This window comes from Castanea sativa, chromosome 9 (assembly GCF_040712315.1).
Source record: "Castanea sativa cultivar Marrone di Chiusa Pesio chromosome 9, ASM4071231v1".
Lineage (NCBI taxonomy): Eukaryota > Viridiplantae > Streptophyta > Magnoliopsida > Fagales > Fagaceae > Castanea > Castanea sativa.
Genome location: NC_134021.1, coordinates 18,427,445 through 18,444,878, shown reverse-complemented (window position 1 = coordinate 18,444,878; position 17,434 = coordinate 18,427,445). Strand labels below are relative to the sequence as shown.

The window sequence follows — 17,434 nt, the reverse complement described above, 5'->3', positions numbered from 1 at the left end:
GAGTATACGACCTCCTGCAGCTATTGCAAGGTCCAGTCCTGCTATTAAGGCTTCGTATTCCACTTCGTTATTGGTGGTAGAGAAGTCCAAACGGATCATGCATTCGATCTTATCTCCTTCCGGGGTGTGGAGTACCACTCTTGCCCCTCCAGCATACTTATTGGAAGATCCGTCTGTATGGATTCTCCACACAGGAGTCTCCTCTGCCCCTTGGTCTTTCATGATAGTGAACTCAGCGATGAAGTCTGCTAATATCTGTCCCTTCATAGACGCTCGTGGTTGGTAACGAATATCGAAATCACTCAGCTTAACCGCCCACAATGCCATCCACCGGCAGCTTCAGGACTACTCATTGCTCTTCGTAAGGGTTTATCTGTCAGGACATTTATGGTATGTGCTTGAAAGTATGGTTTGAGCTTCCGTGCCGTAGTCACTAATGCGAAGGCAAGCTTTTCCATCTGAGGGTACCTCTCTTTTGCTCCCCTCAGTGCTCTACTTATAGAATACACGGGCCTTTGTACCTTATCTTCCTCTCTAATAAAAGCTGCACTGACGGCTGCTGAGGAGACGGCAAGGTATAGGAACAATTCTTCCCCCGGCATGGATGGGCTGAGTAACGGCGAAGCGAAGAGATACGCCTTTAAATCTTCAAATGCCTTTTGGCACTCATCTATCCATTCAAATGATCTTCTTAGCGTGCGAAAGAAAGGGAGACATTTGTCTGTTGCCCTTGATATGAATCTATTCAAGGCTGCTATCTTGCCGTTCAAACTTTGTACTTCATTTACCGTATTTGGAGGAGCCAGTTCTATTATCGCCTTCACCTTCTCCGGGTTGACCTCGATCCCCCTTTAGGACACCATAAATCCTAAGAACTTTCCTGTGGTTACCCCGAACGCGCACTTGCTCAGATTCAGCTTCATTTTGTATGACCGAAGAGTGTTGAAAGTTTCCTAGAGGTCGTTCATGTGATTGGACTCCCGAATGCTTTTCACTAACATGTCGTCTACGTAAACCTGCATGTTTCTCCCAATCTGGTGCATGAACATCTTGTTCATCAACCTTTGATATGTGGCTCCTGCATTCTTAAGTCCGAAGGGCATTACTTTGTAGCAGAAAAGTCCTTGACTTGTAACGAACGAGGTTGTCTCTTGATCAACTTCGTCCAACAAGGTTTTCTCCTGAGGAACATTGCAAGTGTTTGCCGGACTGCTTGGCTGGTCAAGGTACCGATTCTTGTGGTCCGTTCAGGCCTAGAGTCGTCGAGGTGTACTTCTTCTAACTCTTCCACCGGTTCCGCTACCGTTCGCTGCTCCTCGACGTTCATCGTTGGTAGGTGGTCGTCCATTTCCATCATGGCCACGTAGCATTCTCGTGCGGCTACCTAATTTCTACGCAGCTCTTCAATTTCATATTTGGTAGGGAACTTGACCATCAAATGGTAGGTTGAGGTTACAGCCTTCCACGCGTTGAGGTTAGGTCGTCCAAGGATAGCGTTGTAGGTAGATGAGCAGTCAACCATAAGAAAAATCACATCCTTGGTGATTAGCTGGGGGTAATCTCCCACCGTCATAGACAACATGACGATGCCTAGAGGGTAGACCCTTATCCCTCCGAAGCCAACGAGTGGTGCATTTGTTGGAACCAGTTGCTCTCTATTAATCCCCATTTGCTGGAACGCGGGGTAGTAGAGGATATCAGCAGAGCTTCCGTTGTCAACCAAAACTCGATGCATATTATAGTCTCCTACTCGTATGCTGACGACAAGCGCGTCATCATGTGGGTGGTGAAGGCGTCATGCATCCTCCTCCGAGAACCCAATGCTAGGGTTATCAATTTGCGCCATTTTTGGTGAGAAGCCTGTCAACTGGATGCTTTGAACCATTTGTAAATATGTCTTGCGGGCCTTTCTAGATAACCTCGCAGATGCAGTGCCCCCTACAATCATCCTTATGTCTCCTATTGGTGGCCTGGGACTTTCGTTCTCCCATCGAGGGGCTTATTCCTGTAGTTGATCCGTCCTCTCCTTACTAACGAACCGCTGTAGCCTTCTTTACCTAATAAAAGCTTCTATCTGCTACTTTAAGTCATAGCAGTCAGAAGTATAGTGGCCATGATCACGATGAAAACGGAAGTACTTGTCTTTTGGCCATTTGTTAGGATCTCCCTTTAGTTTTCTAGGAAACGTCAAGGCTCCTTCATCATTGATCTGCATCAATACTTGGTTGATCAAGGCAGTAAGGGGGGTGAAGTTCGTGAATCTCCCCGCGTGTGGTTTGGATTGTCGATCTTCTCGTCGCTCTCCAGTTCTAGCCATCATCTGTCTCCTATCTGATTGTGCGTCTTCCTGTCTTTCCCATTTTCTAGGCTTTTCTTCTCGGGCAAGCAGCGCGTCTTCTGCGTTCATGTACTTGGTCACCCTGCAAAGCACGTCCGACATGGTCTTCGTCATTCTTATATAAGGAAAATAAGAATTTACCCTTCCGTAGCCCGTTTGTGAATGCCGCTATGAGTATCTTGCCGTCCGCCTCGTCAATTGAAAGAGCCTCTTTGTTAAAGCGAGCGATGTACGATATCAGCGTCTCATCTTCTCTTTGCTTAATGCTCATCAAACATGCGGTGGATTTCTTATATCGGTGGCCCCCAATAAAGTGCGACACGAATTGAGCGTCTAATTCCTTAAAAGTGCTTATGGAGTTAGGCGTCAATCTGCTATACCAGATCCTTGCAAGTCCTTTCAGTGTAGTGGGGAAGGCAGGTCCTTTCAGTGTAGTGGGGAAGGCCCTGCACATGATTTAATCCAGTACACCTTGAAGGTGCATTATGGTCTTAAAGGATTCTATTTGGTCTAAGGGGTCCTTGAACCTGTCATAACTCTCTACCTGAGGCATGCAGAATTTTAGGGAGAGGGGGCACGAACTGACATGGGTTGTAAATGGCGAATCAGTTCGCTGGACCAAGTCGTCGAGGTCGCTGGATACTCGACCTTTAAGGGTGTTCATTATCACATCCATCTGTTCCCTCATCATCTGCATCTCGGCGGCTATGTGAGGAGGGAGAGTGTCCGAGACAGATGGCCGGTTGGTGTCCTGCCACTCTGGTCTGCTTGGGGCGTTGCTACCCTCGGGCCTTCATGATTCCTCCTCTCAGCGCTCGTCTCTTCCTAGTCTTCCTCCTGTATGTCGGGGTGTACATTCCTTTGCCACAACTGTTCCTCCAGATCGTGATTTTGCTTAGTTAGGCGTTCGATCGCTGCCGCAAGCGTTTGGACTTGCCTTTCCAAGGCCGTGGTGTGCGGTTCGTCGCCCTGATTGTTGGTTGTTGCCATCGATTGAGTGAGTACCATGCAACTTTTTGTCTCAGGGATAAAGCAAAGGCTGATTACTCTCTAGTCTTTCCCACAGACGGTGCCAACTGATGAAGCCAAAAAATCACCAATAAGCTGCACGCTTTCACAAACCGAAGCAATACCTACAAAACAAAAAGAAAAGACCTAACAGAGAGCACTGGTGTGGTGCCAGCCAAAAACCCTCTGAAGGTTAAGTTAGAACTTTTTTCGCAACCCAAGAGTGCTAGAGTTGAGTAAATAATGCGTACCTTGATTTGTGAGAGTTTTGGGGTATTTGTAGTAGTGTAGGGTTAACATCTATGCCTTGGCCACGAAGTCCTTTCCTTTTAGGATAGAACCTGTTTAATTTTGCATATCTCCTAGAGTTCTTTTCCTTATTGGAGTCTTTTGATTAGGGTTAAGCATGTGGCGCAAGAACTCCCTTTATACATGTTTGCGTGGGGATTAAGCAAAGCCATATCAGACCTAACGTGAGACGTATGTCAATTTCATTTAGGAATCCTTTGGGGCCAAATCTCGGAGAAAGATGACTGCTATGTGTCGCTTGCGTTTGCCCACTGTGGGTCCGTGCTTCTTGGATCCGTCAACTATAAACCCGTCATCCTTATTCCGTCACATCTATTCATATAGACCCATCACATTCATTTTTATTCCCCTTCACCCAATAATTTAAAGATAAAAATTGGCCATGGGCCCTTAAATTCATTAGGCAGCTAGCCCACTCTTTGGGCTTTTAATTTAAGAATGCTCGATTCTTATGTGGGGGTGCCCTTTTAATGAGTTGGTGCATAGAGGCTGCCATGTGGCTAGGGGGAAATAAATTAGCAATAAGGATTCCAATTGAGGTCGAGGTCTGACGTCTGGAGGTTCACTAGTACAAGATTAAATTGTATACGAGGAAAGAAAAACTTAGGAGCATTCACATATGTCGTGCTAACAAAATTTAGCATTTAACATTTTAAAAAGCTATTTGATCTATTTTAACACATCACTTAACAGTACACTTTACATTCAATATCTTGTTTTAACGTACAAACCTATTAAAATAATATAAATAATTTTAAATGATTAGGAAAAAAATCCACAAACACCATACCCACAACCATTGAACACCCATTCCCACGGCCAAACATCCATGCCCACTACCATAGAACACCTACACATACACACCAATTGCACAACCAGCCACCAAAACCACTATTCACAACAACCAGTCAACCACTGCAAAAACCCAAACAACCACAACAAATGGCTCAAATTCACCCTCGACTTCCTCCCTTTCCGATCCTAGCACCTTGGTTGTGTCCTCGTTTGGACTGATCTACCTATAGGCTGATTTGACTAAGTCATCCAAGTCAAACAAGACACTCATGATCTATTTGTAATTTGTATATCTCTTGACTCGCGAATTCCATATCCCCCCCCCCTTCACTTCCCAATTAGGATCGGCATGATCATGACACATCTTATCCCAAATCATGAGACGACTGTTTTATTAAAAATGTGTGTGAGAGAGAGAGAGAGAGAGAGAGAGAGAGGGAGGGAGAGAGAGAGAGAGGTTGAATTGTTGAATAAAAAATTTATTTTAAGTTTTAGCAACATGCTATAGTATCACAACACAGCTTATCCCAAATCATCAACAATGGAGCTACTAAAAAGCTAAATTGCTAATTTTAGCACCTCAAATTAGCAAAACCCTCTTACATCAATGGTGTCTTAGTTAAATTTTTTTGGTTCACTGCCATAGTAAATTGGTACTTGTAGCAATTATTGTAGCAATGAGCCAAACATGAAAAAATCATTTTTACGTACTCACTTTTCAAACCACCGTAATTCAAATTATCTATTTTACATTATATTATATTAAAATATTAATTTTTCTTGATTCATTTAATTGTTTCTCTTTTTTTACACACAATAATTATCAACCATTTTTTCCTTCTAGTCTTGGGATACGTAACGAAAGAATAAAAAATTATATACAAAGTGAATAGTGTCAGTATAAATTTACACTATTATTATAGCAATTTTTTAAATTTACACATTTTTAACTTGACTGATGTAGGTGATTTTGGAAGTTGAATACGTAAAATTGATATATTTTGAATTGATTAAGGCACTTGCTCTAATATCCAATTGAACTAATCGAGCTCAGTTAAACCTCGTCAAATTTTGATCAAAACTCAACAACAATTTGGGTATATGACCATTCTAGCTAGTGAATTTGTCCCCGGTAATAGGTTTATTTTTTTGGGGAAATCAGAACCTTCGTTCAATCATAGCAAAAACAGCAACAATTAAATACAAGCTATACCATCATCATCACTCTAAACAGTAAACTCTCTCTCTCTCTCTGGTTTACTCATTTTTACTGTACGTACATTTACTCAGAGATTCACATTACTCTGATCTTCACATTTTTCTTCTAAAGTCTTTACCTTTCTGGCTTATTTTGCTGCTACTGCATGTATTAATCTTAATGCTTTATGTTTCTGTTCTTTTTATTTGGATCTGATGCAGTTTTGTGTTTGCCCCTGGTTATTGTGATAATGATCATCTACTTCTTTTTTTCTTTAATCTTGTTGAATATAAATGTTTGACCATTGCCTACCTTTTATTTTAAATTAAATGATTATTCTTTATTATTGTTATCTACGATTTCATTTTCTTAGCTCTTAAGTCTTAAGGAATCTAAAGCATGTTTTATTTTATATTATTGTTTTTTGCTTTGTATATACTTCAGATACAAGCTATACATTGGTGACACGTTGAGCTAGATGTAAGCCTGTAAAAAAGACAGCCTAGTCGGTGCATTCAATGTGGAAATAGGCAAAAAAAAGCATAGTGACAAAGAGAGCGGAAAAATAAATAAAAAAATCTTGGAGAGTGCTAAACACGGTGGAAAATTGACCATGGTCCAAAGTACATCCAACATGGAAAAGAAAGTGGCAAAACAGTTCATTGAACAGCATCTCAATTCCTATTGAACTAGGATACCTTCTTTGTCAATGACATGATTGATTTAAGAGTCTTTTCTCAAACTCATGTGGTTTATAACACGGAATTCCACAATCTTTCAAACTTACCTTATAAAGAAATGAGTAATTGGAGGCTGTAAATTATTTTACAAATTTTTTTTTTTTTGGTTATAACTCTAATATAAGTGATTATGAGTGGTTAATTATGATTTACACTTTGACTCACTATTTTTTTTTACCAATCACACTCTACTGCGTCATAATTATGACAAAAAGTTGTGAAAAATTATGTAATCTTAAACTATTTCTTAAGAAATTAACTCGTGTGGAGACTTAGTACCGCTCAGTCAGAATAGAAAAAATTAAGAAATGAACTTGTACTCATAACTGGCTGGACCACAGCATCTGAATTTTACTTTTACAGAGTTGATAATCTGGTAATTGTGAAAATTGCCGTTTCTTATGCGCCAGCATCTTTTACAAATTTTCACTCCAATTTTGTCTTTTGAAATTTGATTTGGAAACAATAGTTCAATTTTTGCACTCAACATATCATTCTATTAGCAGTTTACTGTAGTAGTTTCTTAGTAGCAGTTTATTGTAACAGATTGACCATTTCTTTTAGATATAACAATTAGGATGTAGCATATTTTTGTTATTTGAGGTGCTAAAATAACATTTTTAGTGATTTAACAACACCAAGGGGATTGCTCTAAAGGGCCGAAGATGAACTGATGGGATTAGTAAAGGCTAAATAAATAACGTTACTACGTTAGTGGCTTGAAAGGTATTTATAGTGCACTACGAAAGGTTTGATTTTGAGTAGATGGGGATGGTTGTGATGCTCATTTTTGTTTGACTATACTAGATTAATGCTGATTTTTTGCTTTGGTTTTGTTTTGATTTTATTGTTGATTGTTTTTCAAGAAAATTTAAATATTTTTATTAAAGAAAATGAGAAAGGGTTACTTTGCAGGCTACATGCTATGAAGGGGTGAAAAAATGGAAATAATAAAGAAAACTAAAAATAATTTTTAAAAGAGTGAACTATGGATGGAGAATTTATGGTCTGTTTGGTATGTGTGTTTAAATAACAGTTTTTAAATTTTTTTAAAAAAAATATGTATGAGTAAAAAAGTGTATAAAAATACATATAATATTATTTAAAAACTAAAAATATGTATTTAAACACATATAACAAACAAGCCTTAGAATTTAAAAATAATGTCTCAAAATGTGACAAAGTAAAAAAAAAAAAAAAAAATTGAAAGCCTTCAGTACGCGCGTATTTGGCCTGGTGAAAGGAAAAGAAAAGAAAAAAAATAGAGGATATGGGCGCTGGTGTGGGTGTGGGTGTGGGTGTGGGTGTGGAACCCACAGAGAGACATATGTTACTTTCCGTCCCATGTTCATCTGTTACACAGAAGCTTCTGGAAATTTCTAGAATTAGAACTCTAGGACTAAAAACTTAGAGATTTTTCCCGCCAACTCCTCTTTTTCTTTTTTTCTTTCGTGTCCTTTTGCCTTTTGACATTTTGTAAAAGTATGAAGTTGTAGTTTTAAATTGAATCCAAAATGTCGTTTCCTTCTACAAGAAGCAAAATGACGTCTTTTCTCAATTTTATAAACTCATTTCGTTTCACTTCTCTAAATCAAAATCAAAGCAGTGTTGTTTGGTTTGCGATTCCTTACCGAGTGGGGCAAGCGAAGCGAGTTTTGTGAGTCCGAGATATAATGGACAGAGAAGCATGTGGTGGGTACAGAGGAAGAGGAAGAGGAAGAGGCGGAGGAGGTAGAGGTGGTGCTAGGGGAAATGCTGCTGGAGAAGGAGCTGGTAGAGGAAGAGGGAGGGGTCCTCCTGGGCATGGTGCAACTCAGGTGTGGTCGAATCAACAACAACCACCACCACCACGACGAAGGCACCCACAGCCACAGCCACAGCCACATCCACATGTGGGTGTTGGTGGTGGTGGTCCTCCGGGGAGTCAATGGGTGGGTCCCACGTCTGATGGGTCGAGCTGGGCTAGCAAGATTGGTGGTGCTAATGGTAGTAGTGGAGGAAGACTAGTAAGAGGCCAGGGTGATAATAAGTGGGTGGAAGTGGGACACACTGCCCCATCTATTTCTTCTCAGCCTCAGTCTCAGCCTCAGCCTCAGCCTCCTCCTCCTCCTGTCGCTGGTATTAGATCTGGATCTCTTCTCTTTTCTGCCTTTCTTTCTTTTCTTCTGTTCTGTTCTGTTTTTTTCTTTCTTTTTGCGCGCCCTAATAAAATTGGGACAACCATCTTGGAAAATTATGTTGCTAAAGTTGTTTCTCTGTAACAAAGAATTTTTTTTCTAGAATCTAATTCTATTAGGAGGCGATGCCTTTGAAGATAAGCAAAGTATATAATATAGTAATTGGTGTTTCACCGTATGAGAGTGATGATAGCAATAATACAAAGTTTACTTGGAGCATTTCCAACGACATGAGAGTGATGATAGCAATAATACAAAGTTTACCGAGAATATTTTAGACATTATACAAAAGAATATTTTAATAATTATAAGTTTTCATTTGGATTTAATTAAGAGAACAACAATATGTTATATTTGTTTTTTTTCAAAATATTACGGGAGAAATTACTTGATTTTGAAGTTTAAAGATAAATTGTGAACTACCTCAAATATAAAAAGATGAAAAGTGTTTTAATATTAAGTTTTTGTTTTTATTTTTACTCTTTGTTTTTTTGTTTTCGTGTGTGTATGTGTAAAACTATTTGTTTTTACTAAAAATGGTGCATAAAGGAAAAAAAAATACAATATATAAAAATTTGTTTTTACTAAAAATGGTGCATAAAGAAAAAAAAAATACAATATATAAAAATTCAACTCAAGAAAATTATATGTGAAACAGTAAATTTTGGCTCAACAAAAATTGACTAATAAAAAAAATTATAGAAACACAGAATAACACAATATTTTCATAATAATACCTTTATAATTTTGTTATATTTTACTTTGACTTGTAAAGAATTAATACTCAACAATTGTGAAAATATTGTAACGACAACAAAATGTCTTAACATTTTCACAAAAGAAATGTTATGTCTACAATATTTTTATTACAAATCATAAGCAATAGGTTGTTACGTATGAGTTGTTATTGGTGGGCAAAAAAAGTAAATTCATTAGTAAGTTTAATATAGAATAACAATTTACCATCTAAGATTTGTTATGAAATATTTTATGGATGTTGAATTTTTTTTTCGCAATACTTTTATTTTTAGTTGTGATTAGTTTTAGTATAATATTTTATTAATATATTTGGACATATAAAGAATTAACCTCTCAACAATTTTGAAAATATTGTAGCAATTTGTTGTGTTAATATATTATTATTATTATTATTATTATTATATAAGCAAGTTCAATGGATGATATTACTGCAAAAAAAAAAAAGAAAAAAAAGAAAAAATAGAAAAAAGAGAGAGAGAAGGAAGAAGAAGAAGAAGAAGGCAAGTGCATACGTGAGAATTTAACAACTCTTAAACCAAAACACTCTATCCTTATCACCACATATACATATTTAAAGAGGAAAAACTGAAATGAGCAAGAAAGCTGGTATGAATTGTGATATGTTAAAAAAAATAATTAAAAAAAGAAGAAGGCCAGCTCTTGTGAAACGGTGAGTTTATGCTCATCAAAGGCCAAAAATACAGTAGAAATGTCTCTGCTCTGTATCAAGTTTGTTTTATTAAATTGTGACTTTTTACTTTTTTTTTTTTTTAACAAAGCACGCCGTTTTGGCTTAGAAAATAGACAAAAACTTGACTTAACCAAACCAAAGCACTATAGATATAGGCATTGACACTTTTTATTTAGACTAGTTAGGGTGGCAGGTGCTACCTCTTGAGTGAGAAAACTAAGATAAAATTTTTATTTAGAGAAGTATAAAATTATATACATAAAAAATATATGTTATACAAAGTTAATCTCATTTCTATAAGAATTTTGATCATACATAAAGTTATGGTAGCTATTTAACATATAAATATCTATTTTACTATAATAATTTCTTAGTACTTATTTGCTAAAGGTACCGTCCACACACTAAAAACTTCTAAGAATGATAATGAATTTCATCACCTTCCAACAATAAGTAATTGGGTTTTGCTAAGACATTGTCACTATATTTATATTTTCATAATGAATGATGTCATATATATGCTACAATTGAAACTTTTCATCAAATACCTTCAACCATACACAATGAAACTTTTTTCATTCATACTTTCTTCTTTATCATTCTACATGAGTTTAGGTGCAATATTTAGCTAACTTAGTTTTTAATTAACACTCATTTAGGCAAGAAAAAAAAATAACAAAAGGCTTGTGTCATCGAATCATCTTATATCACCATTCCAACTTCTAAGCGTTACTATTAACTAAAACTCAAAATACGTGAAGAACATTTTTGGAATGTTAAAATTTAGTGAAAGTATTTTAGACAGTACACAATGTAATATGTTGAGAATCATAAGCTTTTATTAGGTTTTAACTAAGAGAATAATAATATGACATATTTGTTATTTTTCAAAATATTAAGGGAAAAATTGAATGATTTTAAATTTTAAGAAGCAATTATGAACTACTACAAACATAAAGAATGAAAAGTGATTTAATCCTTTTTTTTGTGTTTTTTACTTAAGATGGTGCGTAAAGAAAAAATATAATAAAAATTACAAAAAGTCAGCTCAAGAAAAATGTATTTGAAACAGTGAATTTCCGCTCAACAAAGTTTACTAAATTAAAAAAAATTCTAGAAACACAACATATTGGTACAATTCATAATATCTTAATAATTTTGTTATATTTTATTTTGTCCCATAAAGAATTGACACTTTAGTAGTTATGAAAATATTATGACGAGTTGATGATAACAAAATATCTTAATATTTTCATAAGAGAAATGCTATGTTCACAATATTTTTATAACTAATTATAAGTAGGAGGTTATTACGGGTTGTTATTGGTGAACAAAAAAATAATTTAATTGGTAGGTTTAAATTATTACCAATAACAATTTATTACATATGATTTGTTATAAAAGTGTTGTGAAAAATGTTGTGAATGTCACATTTTTTTCTTCATAATATCTTTATTTTTAATTGTAGTTGGTTTTAGTATGATATTTTATTATTTTATTTTGGTTTATAAGGAAATAATACTCTCAAAAATTATGAAAATATTATGATAATCTATTATGTGAATTTTTTTTTTTTAAGATAACAGCTCATATGTACATTAAAAACAATAAAAATAAAATAAAAAGCTTGTTCAATTGGTGATATTAGCCACAAAAAAAAAAAAGAAGAAGAAAGAAATAAATAAAGCCAGGGAAACTGTGAGAATTGAATGAACCAAAGCCATGTCCCTCCTCCAAAAAAAAAAAAAAAAAAGCCAGCGAAACAGTGAGAATCGAAATCGAATAAACCAAACTTACGGCAGCCATGTCCCTGTAGTTTTACATGTGGACTCTTTTTATATATAGATATACCGTCATTTGCAGCGCTATTTGTACCTTTGTTAATAATGTCATGTGTTTATTTTTCTGGGGCGGCCTATGCTAAATTTGCTCTAGTGTGTGATCAATTTTGGAGAGAGCTGTTTCTTTTGTTGTTATTGCTCTCTCTCTTGGAGAGGTTTCGTTGTGTTGAGCTTAAGCACAACCCCCCTCCCCTTCAAAAAAGAAAGAAAATTGTACAATCTTCTTCTGTTTTTGAAAACTTTCATGCTATGGTCAATTTCTTGATCTCATGTACCAACAGAAATGTTTTCTATTGCATAAAACAGAGCAATTTGATTTCAATATTCTTAGCAGCCACAGTGATTAACAACTTTCTTCCGTTGTACAGATCCTGCTGTTAAAGGAATGAAATTTTCAAAAGATTCAGACAAGATTATCCCTGTAAAACGACCTGATAAAGGAGGCAAGCTTGCTATACGGACTGTTGGACTTCGTGCCAATCATTTTCCTGTCAAATTCAACCCAAATACTATTATAATGCACTATGTTCTTGATGTCCAACCGGCGGTGCCCCCCAAGAATGGTCGACCTGTGAGAATACCAAAATCTGTTCTTTCAGTAATTAGAAACAAATTATCTTCTGATGATCCTGAACAATTTCCCTTGTCAAAGACTGTATATGATGGTGAGAAGAACATATTCAGTGTCGTACCATTGCCCACTGGAAAATTTGATGTGAAAGTCCATGAGGGAGAAGACATGAGGGGTGGTTCATATGTAGTTACCATAAATCTTGTGAATGAGATCAAGTTTGGCAAGTTGAAGGATTACTTAAATGGACAGCTCTTGTCAATCCCCCGAGATGTATTACAAGGAATGGATCTTGTAATGAGGGAGAATCCATCTAGGTACATGATCCCTTTTGGGCGGAGTTTTTTCCCTAGAGGGCCTAGGGAAGGAGATGATCTTGGGTGGGGCATCACAGCATCTAGAGGATTTCAACATAGCCTAAAGCCCACGTTTCAGGGTCTAGCACTGTGTGCGAACTACTCAGTTCTGGCATTTCGGAAGAAAATGTCAGTTCTAGATTTCCTCCGGGAGCATATTCCAAACTTTGATATAAAAAATTTCCAAAGGTTTAGGAGAGAAGTAGAGGATGCATTAAGGGGACTGAAAGTTACCGTGACGCATTGGAAAAACAAACAGAAATACATAATTCGGGGGTTAACGAGGGAGAATACACAGGAATATTCATTCATTCAGGAAGGCCCAGATTGCCAGAATCCACCTAGGCAAGTTAGAATTGCTGACTATTTCAGGGAGAAATATGACAAGGATATTATGTACAAGAATATTCCCTGCTTGGATTTAGGCAAAGCCAATAAAGAAAATGCTGTACCAATGGAGTTCTGTGTCTTAGTTGAGGGGCAAATGTATCCAAAGGAGCGTTTGGATAGAAAAGCGGGTACCATTTTGAAGAACTTGTCATTAGTGCTACCAAAGGTTAGGGAGAGAGAGATACGCAGCGGGGTACGCTCAGAAAATGGACCTTGTGGGTATGTGCATTCAAACTTCATTCTTTTTATTTTGATAGCATGTAATTCGCATGGAACTTCTATTGTTGCTTTATATGTTGATGCATTTAAACAACAAATTAGGGTGCATGAGTGACATCAGTAATAGTAGGTGGTTGTTTTACTATGATTGCAGTTGAAAATAATGCTAAAATGATATAAATTTTGCACTTTTTTCATTTGGAGAACGCAGTAAATTGTTAGTAGCCTACTATTTGCCATAGTTTAGCATGAAAAGGGCTAGAACTTTACAGATTGTGCACTTGGCTTTCATGTTGTAATTATGAGTTTAATAATTATTAGCTTTTTATAATAATAAGTGCTGGTTCAAATGGCACTTCCACGTCTCACAAATGTGAGTAAAGGATGAGGTCCCGAGTCAAAGCCCGCCACATACATCATGCATGCATAACTTACAGTTACTGATATTAAAAAAAAAAATTAATATTGTATATTTTTACTATGAACTCATGCTGGCCACCTTCAATTATTACTAAGCAGTGACTTGAGCATCATTAGTATTTTCTTTTTGACATTGATTCGATCACTACACCAACTATGATAGGCATGTATGATGAATGAAGTGTGAGTAATGTAGAGCTAAATGGATTATTTACAACTAAGTAACCTGCTATTACTGGACTAATAAATGTGGGACAGATAAACCTTGTATCTCCTATATCATGCTGATCTTCTGATAGATGAAAATAGAAAAGCTTGAGACATTTGGCCGAGTACAAAGCTTATAAAAAATTTGTTTTATGTTCTATATCTTAAGATTTAAAAATTCAGGATTCATTAGTTGACATGGATTTCCTTACATTAATAGATTGCATCAAATCGCTTGATGCAGTTTAAATAATGCTGTGATGATTTTATTTATTTATTTAATATTATTAGATTTGTTATGTTCCATTGGCAGTGGAGGAGTGGCTCAAAATTTTGGAATGGAAGTAAACACAAGCATGACAAGCGTTAGAGGACGTGTTCTTGGGCCACCTGTGTTGAAGCTAGGTGCTCAGAATGGCAAAGTGATGAAGGTAACAGTTGACGAAGAGAAATGCCAGTGGAATCTTGTTAAAAAATCGGTTGTGGAAGGCAAAAGAATTGACCGATGGGGTGTTATTGACTTCAGCGCTAATGATTATAAATCGAGGCTGAATCCTGGTTTTTTCATTCCAGAGCTTATCAAGCGGTGCATAAATCTGGGGATCCACATGGAGGAGCCTCTCATATATAAGTGCACTTCAATGAATAAACTCTCAAGGGTTGATGTGTTGCTTGAACTACTTGAAAGTGTTAAAGAAGAGGCTTATAAGAAAGGAAAAGGTCATTTACAAATTCTTCTTTGTGTGATGTCTAGGAGGGATCCTGGTTACAAATATTTGAAGTGGATCTCTGAGACCAAGGTTGGTATAGTGACGCAGTGTTGTCTGTCCACCTGCAGAGCGAATGACCAGTATTTTGCAAATCTTGCTACCAAGATGAATGCCAAGCTTGGAGGCAGCAATGTAGAGCTTAATGACCCGCTCGCCCATTTTGCAGGCGAAGGCCATGTAATGTTCGTGGGGGCTGATGTTAATCATCCCGGTGCTAGGGATCTTTCAAGTCCATCCATTGCAGCTGTTGTTGCTACCTTGAACTGGCCTGCCGCAAATCGCTATGCAGCACGTGTCTGCCCACAACTCCATCGGAAGGAGAGGATTCTGGATTTTGGAAATATGTGTTTGGAGCTTGTTCAATTGTATGCTCAGCTAAATAATAATGTCTTGCCAGACCATATTGTGGTCTTTCGTGATGGAGTAAGTGAGGGCCAATTTGAAATGGTTCTCAATGAGGAGTTGCTAGATCTGAAGATGGCACTGCAAAAAATCAAATACTCCCCAGCCATCACACTTATCGTAGCCCAAAAGCGACACCAGACTCGTCTATTTCTGGAGAACGAGAGGGATGGGGGTCGCACTGGCAATGTTTCTCCGGGCACAGTTGTGGACACAACAATTGTTCACCCATTTGAGTTTGATTTCTATCTTTGTAGCCACTATGGAAGCCTTGGGACAAGCAAGCCCACACACTACTATGTCCTCTGGGATGACCATGGATTTACTTCTGATGAATTGCAAAAGCTCATATACCATATGTGCTTCACCTTTACTCGGTGCACTAAACCTGTATCACTGGTCCCACCGGTGTACTATGCTGACCTTGCTGCCTATAGAGGGCGACTATACTACGAGGCAGTGGTGGAAGGGCAATCTTCTTCATCATCAACATCCTCTTCTTCATCATCAACATCATCATCTCTGTTTTCAACAGAATCACTTGATCCAAATTTATTCAAGTTGCACGCAGACCTGGAAAATATAATGTTTTTTGTCTAAACTGCTGTATCATGGCCCCATGTTCTCCTTCTCTTTTCACAAAAGGGGTGAGGAGATAGACAGCTGCTGTCTTAACAATGGCCGACGCCCTCAATTCCTATGTGAACTATTAAAGGTGTTTATGCGTGAATCTAATAGGTTATTATTATTATTATTATTTTAATTTTTTTTTTTCTAGTTGCGCAATGGAGATTGAACCCAGCAAATGGGTTACAATTCTCAATCTGTCATGCCATCTGTTTCCTCTAAAGACAGATGGTTTGTTTGGATGATTTATTGTAATAAATTGGTTATGTTCGAGTCTTAATCTATCATATCTGTGTTTCCTATATTAGTTGTCATGGTTTGTGCAGTGGAACCTCACTCATCTGTATGAATAGACAGGGATTGAATTTTTGTGGTTTTCATAACTGGTTTTTAAATGTGTTTGGGTTTTTGGAGTCAGTGTGGTCTTCTTTAACGTTTTTTTTTTTTTTCCTTCTTTTACGTGTTATGTAACGTGAAATAACGCATTGCAATGATTTGACGTGTGTATGAATAAAATTTTGATATTTGGCATCATATATATATTTCTCCCGTCTATAGGATTTCTCCCGTTTGAACTTCTATTTTTTCTACCCTTAAATTATTTCCTACTTGGACTCTTATAAATATGTAAAATTAAAAATTTAAAAACTCCTAAATTTTAGTTAAATAAAAATGTAATTCCACGTTTTACAGATTTGGTCCTAATTTTTAGATTTAAAAAAAAAAAAAAAAAAAAAAACTACCAGGTGTTAAATCTGTTTGTTTATTCATTTTGAACGGTTCATCCTTAACTCTCGCCCATCTTTTGTGCAAATTAAAAATAAATAAAAAACAAAAATAATGCAAATATAAAATAATACAGTAACAACAACAAAACAAAAACCAACGGGGATAAAGCACATACAAATCCCAATTGTGATTTTTCCTTCTTCTTTGAATTAGAGTGACTCAGTGAGTCCCATGCCAAAGCGGTCCCGGCCCACGTTAAGCTGCAGATGCGTCTAATGAGGCCTAAGATATCGTAACTCATGTGGGTCAGAAGATTGTATTCCAAGTTGAGCCCATTTCTGCCTAAGGCTCACCCAGTACTCTGCATTCTCAAATTAAGGCTTGCTTTCTAGCCTGCGATTGGTCATGGGACATATTCTACAACCCTTTAGTCGCATGTCCAATAATCCAGCCCAATGGATAGCTGCACTCTCAAGAAGGAGTCCATTTCCTCTAAATGGGTTTCATCTCCTCGAATTAATAGAATCCTTTTTGTTTGATTTCTACATGTAGTATTAGATGTTCTTTTTCTTTTCTTTTTTCTTTTTTTCTTTTTTTAAAAGCATTAACAAAATCATAATGACAACTTTGTTCTAATTTGAGCAAAATTCTATGGATGTAAATTTTTTTTCTCCCAACTTGTTAGTTAAGTTTGCAAATTATAATTAAAATAATATCACTTTTATATAAATTTATCACTACCATTATTTTTGTTATGCAGCAATCACAAAAAGATACGTCAATAATTATGAAAAGTTATTAAAATTTTTTACCTTTCGACTTACTGTTTTAGTTTATCTCCTCGTCTACATTTTTCTTCTCTTCACTCTATGACCCACCCATGAAAT

The 17,434-nt window shown here is 36.6% G+C and overlaps 1 protein-coding gene across 1 annotated transcript; it reads left to right on the top strand.

Moving 5' to 3' along the window:
* Positions 1–7,972: 7,972 nt before the first annotated feature.
* Positions 7,973–16,193, top strand: LOC142609984 (protein argonaute 2-like). Its single transcript, XM_075781706.1, has 3 exons — positions 7,973–8,506; positions 12,225–13,392; positions 14,333–16,193. Exons 1-3 carry the CDS (start codon positions 8,062–8,064, stop codon positions 15,789–15,791), a joined length of 3,072 nt encoding a protein of 1,023 aa, XP_075637821.1. The 5' UTR covers positions 7,973–8,061; the 3' UTR covers positions 15,792–16,193.
* The last annotated feature ends 1,241 nt before the right edge of the window (positions 16,194–17,434 follow it).

What these genes read in the sequence shown, in the direction of transcription:
- LOC142609984 (XM_075781706.1), top strand. Translation starts at nt 8,062, where the DNA reads ATGGACAGAGAAGCATGTGGTGGGTACAGAGGAAGAGGAAGAGGAAGA. An exon ending in TCCTCCTCCTCCTGTCGCTG is followed by an intron (nt 8,507 to 12,224) that starts GTATTAGATCTG and finishes TCCGTTGTACAG; the next exon opens with ATCCTGCTGTTAAAGGAATG. An exon ending in TCAGAAAATGGACCTTGTGG is followed by an intron (nt 13,393 to 14,332) that starts GTATGTGCATTC and finishes TTCCATTGGCAG; the next exon opens with TGGAGGAGTGGCTCAAAATT.